This window comes from Pseudonaja textilis, chromosome 1 (genome assembly GCF_049901715.1).
Source record: "Pseudonaja textilis isolate UNSWEBS1 chromosome 1, rPseTex1.2, whole genome shotgun sequence".
Classification (NCBI taxonomy): domain Eukaryota; kingdom Metazoa; phylum Chordata; class Lepidosauria; order Squamata; family Elapidae; genus Pseudonaja; species Pseudonaja textilis.
Window position 1 is genome coordinate 3,317,328 of NC_141990.1, and position 16,396 is coordinate 3,333,723.

The window sequence follows — 16,396 nt, forward strand, 5'->3', positions numbered from 1 at the left end:
AGGGAACAATATCAGCCCTGGAAGGGAGAGGAGTTTGGGGAGAGGAGGAGGAGGAGGAGAGGGAAGAGGAGGGGGAGGAGGGATGAGGAGGAGGAATGAGGAGGAGGACTGTGGGGTCCTCTCTGAGCTGGGTGGTTTCCTTGCAGACGTTTCATGACCCAACTAGGCAACATCATCAATGCTAGAAGGGAGGAAGATTTGCGGAGAGGAGGAGGAGCGGGAAGAGGAGGGGGAGGAGGGGGACCAGGAGGAGGGAGAGGAGGAGGACTGTGTGGTCCTCTCTGAGCTGGGTGGTTTCCTTGCAGACGTTTCATGACCCAACTAGGAAACATCATCAAGGAAGGAAGGAAGGAAGGAAGGAAGGAAGGAAGGAAGGAAGGAAGGAAGGAAGGAAGGAAGGAGAGAGAAGAGGAAGATAGTTGGGTCCTCGGTGCTCTCTGAGCTGGGTGGATTCCTTGCAGACGTTTCATGACCCAACTAGGTAACATCATCAGGGAGGGAGGGAGGGAAAAAAGGAAGGAAGGAAGGAAGGAAGGAAGGAAGGAAGGAAGGAAGGAAGGAAGGAGAGAGAAGAGGAAGATAGTTGGGTCCTTGGTGCTCTCTGAGTTTGGTGCTTTCCTTGCAGACGTTTCATGACCCAACTAGGCAACATCCTCAGTGCTAGAAAGGAAAGGGGGGGAATTGCTCTCTGTTGATATGTAGTGGCTAAAGCAAGCAACAGCCTAATCAAGGAACCACTGTGAAGAAAATGACAGTCCAATCAATACCGATATATCAAGCCACTTGTATAAAAAGAGAGAGCAAACCCCGCCCTCTCTTCCAGCACTGATGATGTTCCCTAGTTGGGTCATGAAATGTCTGCAAGAAACCCACCAAGCTCAAAGGGCACCAAGGACCCCACAGTTCTTTTCTTCCTCCTCCTCCTCCTCATTTCCACAAACCCTCCTCCTTTCTAGCTCTGATGATATGACTTAGCTGGATAATAAAACATCTGCATGAAAACAAGCAAGCTCAGGCACCACCAAGGACCTCTGTTCTCCTCCTCCTCCTCTTCCTCCTCCTCTCCCCTTGCTCCAATCCGCAAACCCCCCACCCTTTTAGCTCTCGCGATATTACCTAGTTGGGTCATGAAACGTCTGCAAGAAAACCATCAAGCTCAGAGAGCACCAAGGACCCAACTATCTTCCTATTCTCTCTCTTTCCTTCCTTCCTTCCTTCCTCCCTCCCTCCTTCCTTCCTTCCGTGATGATGTTACCTAGTTGGGTCATGAAACGTCTGCAAGGAAACCACCCAGCTCAGAGAGCACCAAGGACCTCACAGTCCTTTTCCTCCTCCTCCTCCTCCTCCTCCTCCTCCTCCTGTTCCCCTTCCACAAACCCTACTCCCTTCTAGCACTGATGATGTTACCTAGTTGGGTCATGAAACGTCTGCAAGGAAACGACCCAGCTCAGAGAGCACCAAGGACCTCACAGTCCTTTTCCTTCCCTCCTCCTCCTCCTCCTCCTGTTCCCCTTCCACAAACCCTACTCCCTTCTAGCACTGATGATGTTACCTAGTTGGGTCATGAAACGTCTGCAAGGAAACCACCCAGCTCAGAGAGCACCAAGGACCTCACAGTCCTTTTCCTTCCTCCTCCTCCTCCTCCTCCTCCTCCTTCCACACAAACCCTACTCCCTTCTAGCACTGATGATGTTACCTAGTTGGGTCATGAAACGTCTGCAAGGAAACGACTGCAGCTCAGAGAAAAGGACCACCCAGCTCAGAGAGCACCAAGTTGGGTCTGAAACCTCAAGGAGTCCTTTTCCTCCTCCTCCTCCTCCTCCTCCTCCTCCTGTTCCCCTTCCACAAACCCTACTCCCTTCTAGCACTGATGATGTTACCTAGTTGGGTCATGAAACGTCTGCAAGGAAACCACCCAGCTCAGAGAGCACCAAGGACCTCACAGTCCTTTTCCTTCTCCTCCTCCTCCCCATCCTCCTCCCACCTTCTCCACCTCCTACAATATGCAAGCCCTCCTCCTTCCAGCTCTAACGACGTTACTTAGTTGGGTAATGAAAGGTCTGCAACAGATACTCCCAGCTTAAAAGCAACGGGACCGTCCCAACCGTCTTCCTTTCTCCTCCTCCACAAACCCTTCTATCCCTGATGACGCCACCTAGCTGGGTCATGCGACGTCCGCAGGAATACCCTCCCTAACCTCAGAGAAGCACCGAGGACTCCCAAATCGTGACTTTCCTGGGCCACGACCACTCCTCCTCCCACCGTACCCCCTGAGGGAAGCGGACGGAAGGCGAGGGGGAGAATTTACCTGGCGGGACACTGTAACGAGTGGCGTTCATGTCCGGCTGGGGCGAAGCTTTGTTCATGTCCCGGGGAGAGAGGCGGTAAGGTGAGCCCGATCGGGCCGCTGCGTTCTGCATCTGGGCTTCCTGATCCATGGCCCGCTTGACTTCGGCATAGGGCATGTAGGCCACTGTCTTTGCTGGCAAGGGGAAAAGGAAGAGCTTCAGTCAAGCGAGACAAATTACGGCATCGTAATCTTTATTTTTTATTTAATTCACATCCTTAGGAGCGGTGGGGACCTCTCGCCTCACAATCAGGAGGCTGTGAATTCGATCCTAGGCAGAGGCAGATATTTCTCTCTCTGGCCAGGATGAGAATTTATCGGCTGGGGGGAAAAAACTCCGCACTGGTGACCAGAAGGGCATCTGGCCAGTCAAACACTCCGCTCCATTCAGTTGCCCAAACTCCACCCTGCAAAGGGATTATGGAGTTGTTAAAGGAGGAGGATTATTTAATTCACGTCCTTAAAACTACGAACTCCCCCCCCAAAAGGTAAAGAAATACAACAAAACTAAATGAGATATTTAAAAATGTACACAGGAAAACAAACCAACAAAAAAGAGCACTCCCCAGGTCGTCCTCAACTTACGACAGCGTTTGAGCCCGACGTTTCTGTTGTGGAGCGAAACAGCTGTTAAGCGAATTCTGCCCCATTTTTATGACCGATTTCAAAAATACAGTTAGTCCTCAGTGTGCAACAGCTGGTTTAGTGACCGTTCAAACTTACAACAGTGCTGAATAAAAGCGGCCGATGACCGGTTTTCGCACTTACGACCTTTGTTAACGTCCCCATGGTCGTGGGATCAAAATTCAGACGCTTGGTAACTGACCCGCAGTTATGACCGTCGTTGTGCCCTAAGGTCACGGGACCCCCCCCTTTGGCGACCTTCTCACGAGAAAAATCGACGGGGAAGACGGATTCACTTAACGACGGTCTGACTAACTTACCAATGGCGTTTGTAAAAACGGGGCCAAAAATACTTCACAAATGTCTCCCTGAACAACAGAAAATTTGGGCTCATTTGTGATCGTTTAAGTCGAGTAGTAGCTGTACACGCCAGCCGCCAAGTGCAGTCGTACCTCGGGGACTCGAGTGCTTCCCAACGTGACCAATTCAGCATTCGACGCATTTTGAAGCAATTCAAAGTTTTTCCACGGATTCGACGTGCAAAAAATTTGCTCTTTTCCCTCCCAGAATAGCGGTATCCATCGGTTTTAATATCCGTCGCGTCTTCTGGAATGAATTACCCCCACCCAAGGTACACACCCCGCCCCCGTATCTCAATTTTGATCACATCACCCCCGCCAAGGACGCCGCGACAATCGTTAAGTGTGAAAAACACCCCTAAGTCCCTTTTTGCAGCGCTGTGGTCACTTTTGAACTGACATGACCCTGTCGGAATCTGACTCAAGAGGAGGAAGCCGAACAGCGGACTGAGTGGGAGTGTGGCTCCGTTGGCTATGGGAGAAACTGGGGAAGGGCAAAGTCCGGCTGGGCAGAGCAGGGAAGAGGTAGAACAAGGGACAGGTAGAACAAGGGAGAGGGAATTCAAAGGAAAACCCAGGCCTACCCCTTCTTCATCCTAGGGCACGCACACAGGAAGGAACGGAGAAGGGAGAAACGTCGGTTGCGTGGCTTACGGGGAGGAAAGGGCCCTGATTCCCTTCATTAGCTGCCGCTGGGAACACAGTGTTTGAAAAGGGAAGCTGCGTGCAGCAAGTTGTTGGGAGCAAGCGTGAACGTGGCTTATCTGTGTTCCTGGCCTCTTCCCAACTGTGTGAGTTTTGCCATGCTTTCAAGTCTGAAATTCCTTCTCCTGCCCTGTCAAGTTAATTAGTTAATTAGCTCGGTTTGTTTGAACTTTTAAGTTACAGTTTGTGTTGACCACGTTTTGGACTTAATTCTCTGCAGCCCAAGGCTGTTCCTGAAAGAGTTTTTCTCCAGCCCAGAAGGTAACCTGGATACTGGGGGCAAAGTTGGAGATAACAAAGGGACTCTTCTTGCTTATCTGACTGAGTTGCCTTTGTGCCACGCGCCGGGGCATCACATGAACGGTCACTGAATGGACGGTGGTAAGTCGAGGACTAATGGGCAGGCCAAAACAGGTACGATGAGAAATGGTGACGCTACCCTCGATTTAATGACAGAGGAGCGGAACCAGCTCTGCCGCGGCTTCGATGCCTGATTCCAAACATGGTTTAAGGGCCCTGCTGGCACGCAAACAAGCAGAGTTTCTGTTTTTAGAACAGCTTCGTTCCTCGCTGTACCTCCCGGGTTTCGGCCTTGGCACAAGGCGGTCTGGTCAGCCTGCCCCGGTTTCTCAGGCTCCCCCTGTGAAACTTATAGCCTGTTGTTTCACTGAAGTCCAACAGCTGGCAAGGCTGCAAATCAAAACCACAAGGCCTGTCTCTATCTTGCTTCAGGGTTTTGACCCGTGGCCAGGCCAAGAGAGAGCCGTGGAAGGACGCCCGGGAGAGAAATGTGTGGGATTGGCTGGCTGGGGGATTCTGGGAGTTGGAGTCCTCCCCTCTTAAAGCAGGCAGGCTGGGGGATTCTGGGAGTTGGAGTCCTCCCCTCTTAAAGAATGCTGGCTGGGGGATTCTGGGAGTGGAAGTCCTCCCCTCTTAAAGCATGTAGGCTGGGGGATTCTGGGAGTGGAAGTCCTGCCCACTTACAGGATGTTGGCTGGGGAATTCTGGGAGTGGAAGTCCTGCCCTCTTAAAGCATCTTGGCTGGGGGATTCTGGGAGTGGAAGCCCTCCCCTCTTAAAGCCTGCTGGGTGGGGGATTCTGGGAGTGGAAGTCCTCCCTCTTAAAGCATCTTGGCTGGGGATTCTGGGAGTGGAAGTCTTCCCCTCTTAAAGCAGGGTGGCTGGGGATTCTGGGAGTGGAAGCCCTCCCTCTTAAAGTAGGCCGGCTGGGGATTCTGGGATTGGAAGTCCTCCAATCTTAAAGCTGGCTGGCTGGGGATTCTGGGAGTGAAGTCCTCCCCTTTAAAGCTGGCTGGCTGGGGGATTCTGGGAGTGGAAGTCCTGCCCTCTTAAAGCAGGCTGGCTGGGGATTCTGGGAGTGGAAGTCCTCCCCTCTTAAAGCATCCTGGCTGGGGATTCTGGGAGTGGAAGTCCTGCCCTCTTAAAGCAGGCTGGCTGGGGATTCTGGGAGTGGAAGTCCTGCCCTCTTAAAGCAGGCTGGCTGGGGATTCTGGGAGTGGAAGTCCTCCCCTCTTAAAGCATCCTGGCTGGGGGATTCTGGGAGTGGAAGTCCTGCCCTCTTAAAGCAGGCTGGCTGGGGGATTCTGGGAGTGGAAGTCCACCCTCTTAAAACATGCTGGCTGGGGGATTCTGGGAGTTGGAGCATGCAGGCTGGGGATTCTGGGAGTTGGAATTCACTCCTCTTAAAGCATGCTGGCTGGGGGACTCTGGGAGTGGAAGTCCACCCAACTTCAACTGGGCAAAGCTGAGAATCAGTGCCATAGCTACATTTTAACAGGCTCCCATCCTTCGATTGCACGGATCGCCCCGCAAAGAGATGGCAAAGGCCTCCCCTGACTTGGAGACTCAGCCAGGATCAGTGCAAAGCGGCTTCCCACAATGCCCCTGGGTAGAGGTGGAGGGGGCTACTTCACCTACCATCCCACTCAATGTTGGGGCTCTTCGCCGAGCTGCAGGGACTGGAGGATCTCCGGAAATCCGCCTCCATCTGTTCTTGCCTCTGGCGCTGCTGTTCCTCCAAGACGCTGGACTTGTGCATCGCCTTGATGTGCTGGTGGAGGAGGGTGTAGCCGCTGGTGGGGAAGCCGGGGATGATGGGTAGCCGTTCCTGGATAATGTCGAGGGGACAAAGGCAACCGATAAATGTGTCAGGACTGATGACCACGATTTGGGCCGCGAACCTCCATTTTTAAACAAGGCCGTTAGTGGTTCAGTGAGCCGCGCCCAATTTCGCCGACCTTCTCGGCTACGGACGCAAAGCGAATCCCTCCCTTTGTTCAGTGAATCATGGGGTCAATTAAGCGAGTCTGGCCTCCTCCGTTGACTTTGTTTTCGGAACCTAGCCAGGGGAGATCACACGACCGCAGGAGGCTGCAACCGTCATAAATGTGAACCAGTGGCCAAGAGCCCCAATTTGGACCATGTGGCCATGTGGATTCTGCAGCAGTCGTAAGGGCCAGTCCTATGTCAGTTTGTTCAATGCAGTTGCAACTTTGGATGGTTGTTAAATGAACGGTTCTAAGTTGGTGTATTGTCAGGAAAAAAAACAGACATGCTGGCTGGGAGTGGAAGTCCATCACTTTTAATGCAGGCTGGCTGGGGGGTTCTGGGAGAGGAAGTCCTCCCCTCTTAAAGCAGGCTGGCTGGGGGATTCTGGGAGTGGAAGCCCACCCTCTTAAAGCAGGCTGGCTGGGGATTCTGGAAGTGGAAGTCCACCCTCTTAAAGCATCCTGGCTGGGGGATTCTGGGAGTGGAAGCCCACCCCTCTTAAAGCAGGCTGGCTGGGGGATTCTGGGAGTGGAAGTCCTCCCTCTTAAAGCAGGCTGGCTGGGGGATTCTGGAGTGGAAGTCCCCCTCTTAAAGCATCCTGGCTGGGGGATTCTGGGAGTGGAAGTCCTCCTCTTAAAGCATCCTGGCTGGGGATTCTGGGAGTGGAAGTCCTCCCTCTTAAAGCATCCTGGCTGGGGGATTCTGGGAGAGGAAGTCCTCCCATCTTAAAGCAGGCTGGCTGGGGATTCTGGGAGTGGAAGTCCACCCTCTTAAAGCATCCTGGCTGGGGGATTCTGGGAGTGGAAGCCCTCCCCTCTTAAAGCAGGCTGGCTGGGGATTCTGGGAGTGGAAGTCCGTTCCTCTTAAAGCAGACTGGCTGGGGGATTCTGGGAGTGGAAGTCCACTCCTCTTAAAGCATCCTGGCTGGGGGATTCTGGGAGTGGAAGTCCTCCCCTCTTAAAGCAGACTGGCTGGGGAATTCTGGGAGTGGAAGCCCTCCCTCTTAAAGCATCCTGGCTGGGGGATTCTGGGAGTGGAAGTCCTCCTCTTAAAGCATCCTGGCTGGGGATTCTGGGAGAGGAAGTCCTCCCATCTTAAAGCAGGCTGGCTGGGGATTCTGGGAGTGGAAGTCCACCCTCTTAAAGCATCCTGGCTGGGGGATTCTGGGAGTGGAAGCCCTTCCTCTTAAAGCATCCTGGCTGGGGGATTCTGGGAGTGGAAGCCCTCCCCTCTTAAAGCATCCTGGCTGGGGATTCTGGGAGTGGAAGCCCTCCTCTTAAAGCATCCTGGCTGGGGATTCTGGGAGTGGAAGCCCTCCCTCTTAAAGCAGACTGGCTGGGGATTCTGGGAGTGGAAGTCCACTCCTCTTAAAGCATCCTGGCTGGGGATTCTGGGAATGGAAATCCTCCTCTTAAAGCAGACTGGCTGGGGGATTCTGGGAGTGGAAGTCCTCCCCTCTTAAAGCAGGCTGGCTGGGGAATTCTGGGAGCGGAAGTCTGTCCCTCTTAAAGCAGACTGGCTGGGGAATTCTGGGAGTGGAAGTCCACTCCTCTTAAAGCATCCTGGCTGGGGGATTCTGGGAATGGAAATCCTCCCCTCTTAAATATGCCAATGCTGAGAAACAGTAAGTTAGGCAACAACTCCGCCCTATACCTTTCTCTAGGCTTAGAAGAAAGGGGAAGATAAGAGTTCCCATCTCTCCAGCACTTACCATTGGTGGTATGATGGCTGCCCGGTGCTGAAGCTGCTGTAAATCCATCGGCCCTTGTTTAATCGCAGATGATAGCAGCAGGGGTCCGGTGGGATTTAAGAGGGAAGGCTTGGAGTCCATTGTAAAGATCCTGGAGGAAGGAGAAAAATCACCTCAGTAACATTCTAGATAAATATTCTATATAAAGAGGAAATGAACGATTCTATAAAGAGGAAACGAGCGAGGACTGTTAGTTGGGTCATGAAACGTCTGCAAGAAAACCAACAAGCTCAGATGCTACCAAGAGTCCTCCTTTTCCTCCCTCCCTCTCCTCCATCACTGATGATGTTCCCTAGTTGGGTCATGAAACGCCTGCAAGAAAGCAACTAGGTTCAGACAGTACCAAGGGCCTCACAGTCCTCCTCCTCTTCCTCCTCCCCTCTATCACTGATGATGTATCCTAGTTGGGTCATGAAATGTCTGCAAGAAAGCAACCAAACTCAGAAAGCAGCAAGGACCACACAGCTCTCTTCCTTCTACAATCACACTTCTTCTAGCCATGACAACATTACCTAGCTTGGTCATGAAACGTCTGCAAGAAAACAACCACGTTCAGAGAGCGCCAAGGACCCTTCATTTCAACCCTGAGCTACCAATATTCTCCTTCTGAGGAAAACATCAGTGACAAAACAGACATTAAGCCCAGTGGCCCAAACGGGCCCGACAATCGATGAATTCGCCCCTAGAGATTGGGAGAAAGAAGGCACGTCAGGAAGATTAATATAGATATTTGAGAAATTCTGAGGTTGTAAGGAAACTATTCAGTTCTCCATCCCAGGAAATGTCATGTGTGAATTTGGCAGGCATAAAAATCTATGCAATAAATCAGGGGTCAGGGAACTTTTACCTCTTACCCCCAAAAATTTATAAACGCAGACGTTACCCCTCCCGGCCTCTCCCCTCCCGGCCACCTCAGGCTGCTGACACATAATTTGGAGGTCGAGGCGGGAGGAGGTGCCTCCCCCCGTGGCTGGGAAGAAGGCGGGATAGCTCGCTCCAGGGAATGAAATGTCACCAGGCTTCCCGAGGGCTTCTGGGAATTTTCTCGGGGACAAGGCGGCAGTTGCAGGTGCCTCTTCGCTTCCTGTGTGCCTGGCAGTGATGAGAGGCTTCGGGGAGGGAGCCGGGCTGGCTGGCTAGTTGGCAGGCAGGCAGGGCCTGGGGGCGAGGAAGCGGGAAGGAGGATGATATTTGGGAGCCACGGTGACACAAACTGTGCGCAAAAGCGTGCGGTCATCGCAGCGCGGGGAAAGCGTCCCTTTTCCCAAAATGCTCTGCCCTATGCCAGAAGCTCGCCTTCCCCTAAAAAACGGGCGGTGCGGCTCTTGCAGAATCTAGCCTGGAGTCATTTCCGACCCAGGAAACAAGGGTGGGGTGGAGGGGATAAATTTGCCTCAAGGGTGTTTTAATAACTGCTGCTATGCCGATAGTTCCGCCATTGGCCAGCGCAACCTCCTCATTACCCCCAGATTTTCACTTTTACCCCATTTGGGGTAATTTACCCCTGTTCCCTGACCACTGCAATAAATCAACGGATGAAAGAAGACGAGTGCTGTTATATTCCTTACAACTATATTCCTTACAACTTACAACTACAAGTGAGGCCCAAATTACCGTTTGGTAAGCGAGACATTGGTTAAGTGAGTCTGGCCCCGTTCTACGACCTTCCTTGCCATGCTTGTTAAAGGAATCACTGTTCAGTTAGTCACACAGACGCTAAGTGAGGCATCCATTCAGGGAGTTTTATCCCATCTTACGACCTTTTCCCCCCACCGTTGTTAAGTGAATCACTGCCGCTGTTAAATTAAGTCACACGGTTAAATGAACGTGGTTTCCTCCCTGGACTTTGTGTTGTGGTTCGCTTGGCCTCAGGTGTGTATGGCTAAGGTCTCGGAGAGCGAGGACTCAGATGAGGGGCCTGCGTGTGAGGCGGGGATGGGGCCAGGACCACCAGAGAGAGGAAGGCTACCTTCGGAGATTGTGGAGGCTGGCAGCAGTGAGGAAGAGTCCCCCGAGGAGCCTGTGCCCAGGGCCGCTCGAAGGAAAGAGCAGCTGCAACAGCACGGGTGACTCGGGAGTAAGGCTGCAAGGTCATGGCCCCTCCTTCAAGAAGATAAAAGCCAGCTGAGAAACTGGAGCTCTTTGCAGGAAGCAAAGACGTTTTTGCACTCGAGCCTTGTGGACGTTCGGACTATCTTGGTTGGTGACTCTTTGTGTTTGAACTATTTCTTGGCAACTTTATCTAGTGTTCTTGGCAGCGTTGCACAACCTTGGCAAGGCTCCTTCTTATCAGAGACAATGAGTTTGAAACAGCCTTTGAACCGGGAAGGAACGGAATTCGTGAAGAATCATGAAAAGGTTTTGCTGTTACCGCCGTTTCGTGGTTGTTTCCTTGGAACCAGGTTTGGGTCAGAACATTTTGCTTGTCAGAAGGTCACAAAAGGGGATCCTGTGGCCCCCGGTACGCTGCAAACCGTCATCAACTTGAGTCAGTTACCAAGCATTGGAAGGCTGATCACGTGACGGTGGGGAATGCTGCGATGGTCGTAACTCTGAAAAACGGGTCATAAGTCTTTCTTTTTTTTTTTCAGCACCGTTGCAACTTCGAACAGTCACTATTTTCCCGCACTTTTACAACCACGGCAGCTTCCCCATCATCATGTGATCGAACGTCAGGCGCTGGGGCCAAGGACTCGTATTTACGACGATCCCAGTGTCCCGGGGCCACGCGATCTCTTTCTGCATCTTTCCGACGAACGGCGTTCAACGGCGAAGCTAGATTTGCTTAAAGACCCGTTGTCGCCAACTTAACGGCTGCAGCGGGTTCACTTAACAACGGCGGGAAGCAGAGGTCGTAAGATGGGATGAAAGCCGCTTTAACCGAGGTCTCATCGGTTAAAGCAGAGGAAACCTGGAGCTCAATTGTGGTCGTAAGTCGAGGATTACCGGCATGTGGTCGGTGTGATTTTTGTTGCCAGGAGGGTTTGGGAGGGGGAGGGGTCGTACCGGGGTTTTATTTCTATTTAATTCCTATTTGCAAATGGGCAGGAAAAAGGAGAAGTAAACAGGGAGGTTCCTCCCAACTTCCTCTGCTTTTCTTTTAAAAGATGCCTTTTGTGGGTCACGGAGTACACAACCACAGCTTACGAGGCAGACAACCGAGCGGCAGTAATCTTTCTGTTCCGGACAACTGAGTGCAAACCGATTGCGGTTTAGATCTTTGCAGGAAAGGGATGTTCCCCGGGCAAAATTGGAGGGAGGGAGAGAGAGAGAGAAGAGAAAAAGAGAAAGTCGGAGAAGAGAAAGACCACACGGAGAGAAAGATATGGAGAGAGAAAGAGAAAGAGAGAGAAAAAGAAAAACAAGGGGAAAAACGCAGGAACAGAGAAACAGACAGACAGAGAGAAAAGAGAAAGAGAAAGAAAGAGAGAAAGAGAGAGAGAGAAGAGAAAAAGAGAAAGAGAAGAGAAAGACACACAGAGAGAAAGATATGGAGAAAGAGAGAGAAAAAGAAAAAGAAAAAGGAGAAAAACGCAGGAACAGAGAAACAGACAGACAGAGAGAAAAGAGAAAGAAAAAGAAAGAGAGAGAGAGAGAAGAGAAAGAGGAGAGGGAGAGAAGAAAGAGAGAGGAAGAAAGAGGGAGAGAAAACAAAGAAAAACAGAAAGGCAGTGAAAGAGAGAAAAAGAGAAAGAAAAGAAAGACAGAGAAAGAAAAGAAAGACAGAGAAAGAAAAACAGAAAAGCAGTGAAAGAGAGAAAAAAAAGAGAAAGAAAAGAAAGACAGAGAAAGAGAAAGAAAGACAGAGAAAGAAAAAAAGAGAGAAAAGCAGAAAGAGAGAAAAAGAGAAAGAAAAGAAAGACAGAGAAAGAGAAAGAAAGACAGAGAAAGAAAAACAGAAAAGCAGTGAAAGAGAGAGAAAAAGAGAAAGAAAAGAAAGACAGAGAAAGAAAAAGAAAGACAGAGAAAGAAAAACAGAAAAGCAGTGAAAGAGAGAAAAAGAGAAAGAAAAGAAAGACAGAGAAAGAAAGACAGAGAAAGAAAGACAGAGAAAGAAAAACAGAAAGGCAGTGAGAGAGAAAAATAGAAAGAGAAAGAAAGAAAAAAGAAAGGCAGTGAAAGAGAAAAAGAGAAAGAAAAGACAGAGAAAGAAAGAAAAAAAAGAAAGGCTTTACTGCAAATACCTTTTTCCAACACACACACAAACACAAACACACACACACACACACACAAACACACAGAGATTTAAAAAAAAGGTGGGGGAAACTCAGTAACTTGATCCCTTTGACATTTCGCTTCGGGGCAAGCCCAGCCGTGATCCCTGCCTGGAGGCCTTCCAAGGCCAGAGGAAACTTTCCATTACACACCGCCCCTCGTTTGCGCACCCACGACGGCCGCAGGACACCGTGAAGCAAACAAGAGCGGGTGGGATGTCCGGAGAAGAAAACGACAACGGCAGCTACTCGGGGGCGTCCCACGAGGGAGCAGGGCTGCTAAACCCACGTAGAAAAATCGAACAGAACGGAATTTAACAGAGCTTAAAAGAAGGGATCCTCGGAGGTCTTCTAGTCCAACCCTCCCTGCTCAGGCAGGAGGCCCTCGACCAGGGATGGCTAACCTTTTCGTCATCGCGTGCCAAAAGTGTGTGTGAGCGCGCTTGCATGCCTGCACCCATAAGGCAACAAGCCGCGTATTGTAGGCTATAAAGTCTGCACACAACCGAGGCGAGGGAGGGGTAGTATAGTGGTATTTGTAGCCTGACTCTGCCCACAGCCAGGAAGTTCAATTCTCACCAGGCTCAAGTTCAACTCAGCCTTCCATCCTCATATGAGGGGACCCAGATTGTCGGGGGGCAAGAGGCTGGCTCCGTAAACCACGTAGAGAGGGTTGTAAAAGCACCACAAAGTGGGTATATAAATCTAAGTGCTATTTGCAGGCGGACTCTGCCCACTGCCAGGAAGTTCGATCCCGACCGGCTCAAGTTCGACTCGGCCTTCCATCCTTTCTGAGGACGGTAAAAGGAGGACCCAGATTGTTGTGGGGCAAGACAGGGACTCTGTCAAACCACTTGACAGAGAGAGCTGCAAAACCACGGGGAAGCGGCATCTAACTCTAGGGGCCCGGTGGCCATCGGTCGGCAAGAATACGGACCGGTGAGTTTTCTGGACAGGAGAAAAGAGAAACCCTTCCAACCGTGCCAGGCCAGGGCCTCACCTCTGCCTCTCGGGCTCCCCGTCCACCTCTTCATCGGCACTGCAAGTGGCGCTGGAGTCGTTGTCGGAGCTGGGTTCCATCCGGTGGACGCCGGCCGGGAGGCTCGAGCCGAAATCCCCTCCCTCCGGCTCCAACTTCTCCTTCGGCCCGTCCTCATCCCTCTCTTTGACCTCGTTCTCCACCTTGACCTGAATGTCTAAGGGCGGCTTGGTGTCCATTTCTACGGGCTCCAGTTTGGTGCCAGCCGCCGCCAGGTTGAGGACGGGCTTCGTGTCCACCATGGAGGCCCTGCTTTCCGTCTCCATCAGCTCCTCCACTTCCGATTTGGCTTCTTCTTTCACCCGTAGCTCAGCTCCTTCGCTCTCGGCCGGCTTCGGGCCGGGGGTCGGCGAAGGAGGGGAGGCACCGGGGGCCGGTTTTACGGCAGAGTCCTGCTCAGCCGCCGCCTCAGCGGTCATCTGGGAAGAGATGCTATCCGGAGGGACGTCTTCCAAAGGTTTGGACGGCTCTGTCGGAGAAGGAGACGGGGCGCTTTCCGTATCGGAGCTGTTTTCGGCACCTGGAAAAGACACGATGTTGAGCGTTAAGCACGGGGGAAGAATAACGGAATAACAGGAAGGGACGTTGGAGCTAGAACGATAGAATAACGGAGTTGAAAGGGACCTTGGGAGGTCTTCTAGTCTTACTTCTCTCCTTGGTTAGTTTTGTCCAAGGTGCTATGATTTGTGATTGATCTCAGAATCCAATCACATTCCCAAAGTTAATGTTGATTCGATCCCTTTTATGGGGAAACTAGTCAAGGAGAGACCCAGTCTAGAACGAAGGAGGAATTTCCTGACAGCGAAAACAATTCATCAGTGGAACAGCTTGTCACCAGAAGTTCTGAATGGCTCCATCCCAAGAAAAGATTGGACAGGCAAATTGTCCAAAACGGGATAGGGTCTCCCGCTTAAGCAGGGGGTTGGACTAGAAGACCTCCATGGTTCATATGTTTTTGTTTTATTGGACAAGGGTTTGGGTCAGAACAGTTCCAATATTTGAGGGGCTGCCCCAAAAAAGAGGGGGTCAAGCTATTCTCCAAAGCTCCAGAAGGCAGGACAAGGATCAAAAGGTGGAAACTAATCAACCTAGAACTCGGGAGAAATTTCCTGACACTGAGAACAATTAATCAGTGGAACAGCTTGCCACTAGACTAGACTGGAGGTTTTGAAGAAACTGGACAGTCAACTCATCTAAAATGGTATAGGATCTCCTTCTGGAGCAAGAGGTTGGAGCAGAAAACCTCCAAGGTCCCCTTCCAATTCTATTGTTCTATTACTCTATCCTGGACAAGAAATAATGGGGGGAAGACCATTAGAAATCCAATCTAGAATTAAGGAGGAATTTTCCTGACAGTGTCAACAATTAATCGGAAAGGCTGATCTTCAGAAATTGTGGATGCTTCAAGACTGGAGGTTTTGAGGAAGAGACTGGGCAGCCCTTTGAATAAAACAGGATAAGGCAGTGATGGCGAATCTTTTCAGCACCGCGTGCCCAAACCGGAGCACACGTGCAAAGTGTGGGTGCCAGAGTGCCACGCGCATGCCTGTTTTTGGACTGTTTTCAGGACGTTCTTTGGGCTGTTTGGGGGCCATTTTCAAACCCTTTTGGGGCCATTTTCAGGCTGTTTTTCATGGTGGTTGTGGGCTGATTTGGGGGGCAATTTTAAGGCCTTTTCCAGGTTGTTTTTGGCCCAGAAATGGTCTAGAAAATGGCCTGAAAAATGGCCTGAAAACGGCCCATAAATGGCCCTGAAAAAGGCCTGAAAAACAGCCTGAAAAATGGTCTGAAAAAAGGCCTGAAAATGGCCCGAAGAACAGCCTGAAAAAGTCCTGAAAAACAGCCTGACAAAGGCCTGAAAAGCAGCCTGACAAAGGCCTGAAAAACAGCCTGACAAAGGCCTGAAAAGCAGCCTGAAAAATGGCCTGAAAATGGCTCGAAGAATGGCCTGAAAAAGTCCTGGAAAAGTCCTGAAAAACAGCCTGCAAATGGCCTGAAAAGCAGCCTGACAAAGGCCTGAAAAACAGCCTGACAAAGGCCTGAAAAACATTCTGAAAAATGGCCTGAAAAGCATCCTGAAAAAGGGCCTGAAAAAGGGCCGAAGAACGGCCTGAAAAAGTTCTGAAACAGTCCTGAAAAACAGCCTGAAAATGCCCTGAAAAGCATCCTGAAAAGCATCCTGAAAAGCAGCCTGAAAAAGTCCAGAAAAATGGCCTGAAAGAGGTCTGAAAAAGGCCTAAAAAACGGCCTGTTTGGGGGGGCATTTTCCGGCACTCCGGTACCCGCAAAGACCAGCTGGCTGGCATGCCAGAAACCAGAAGAGCAGCTGGCAATGGCCCTGTGTGCCACTTCCGGCACGCGTGCCATACAGGTTCACCATCACTGGTGGTATGAGGTCTCCTGCTTTTGCAAGGTCCCTTCCAGCTCTGTTCTGATGGATGGAACCACCCTCACCAATCCTGCTCAAATGGACCAAGCAAATTTCGCCGACCGTGACCCTTTGAAAATTATCTAGCGGCCCCGGCTTCCTAAAGCCACCGGGCCCCCTTGCAAAGCAAGCCATTCCGCCTGGAGGCTCAGGCTCTGGAACCCCTCTTGGTCTTTTGGGGCCAGGGGTGTCAAACACAAGGCCCGCCGGCTGGATCCCACCCATGATATGGAAAATACCAGGGACTGGCCCATGTGGCTTTGTCCCAGTCTACCCAGTGCAAAGAGGCAACGGGCCAGCAGTTTGGGGTGTGAATAGTGTCAAGCTGGCCACGCCCACCCAGTTGGCCACACTCCGAGTGGTGTCAAGCTGGCCACACCCACACAGTTGGCCACACCCAGTGAGAGGCATCAAGCTGGCCACACCCACCCAGTCGGCCACACCCAGCGAGTGGGGTCAATTTGGCCACGGCCACCCAGTCAGCCACACCCAGTGAGTGGCGTCAAGCTGGCCACACCCACCCAGTCGGCCACACCCAGCGAGTGGGGTCAATTTGGCCACGGCCACCCAGTCAGCCACACCCAGTGAGTGGCGTCAAGCTGGCCACACCCACCCAGTCGGCCACACCCAGCGAGTGGGGTC

General features: G+C 51.5%; 1 protein-coding gene across 1 annotated transcript in view; it reads right to left on the minus strand.

The window, feature by feature from the left end:
• The window catches only part of NCOR1 (nuclear receptor corepressor 1), a 187,637-nt gene that overhangs the window by 57,610 nt on the left and 113,631 nt on the right, over positions 1 to 16,396 (minus strand). Inside the window, 4 exon segments of the mRNA XM_087924448.1 lie at positions 2,309 to 2,482; positions 5,973 to 6,162; positions 8,035 to 8,164; positions 13,288 to 13,846. Coding sequence (XP_087780574.1) covers positions 2,309 to 2,482; positions 5,973 to 6,162; positions 8,035 to 8,164; positions 13,288 to 13,846 — 1,053 coding nt within the window.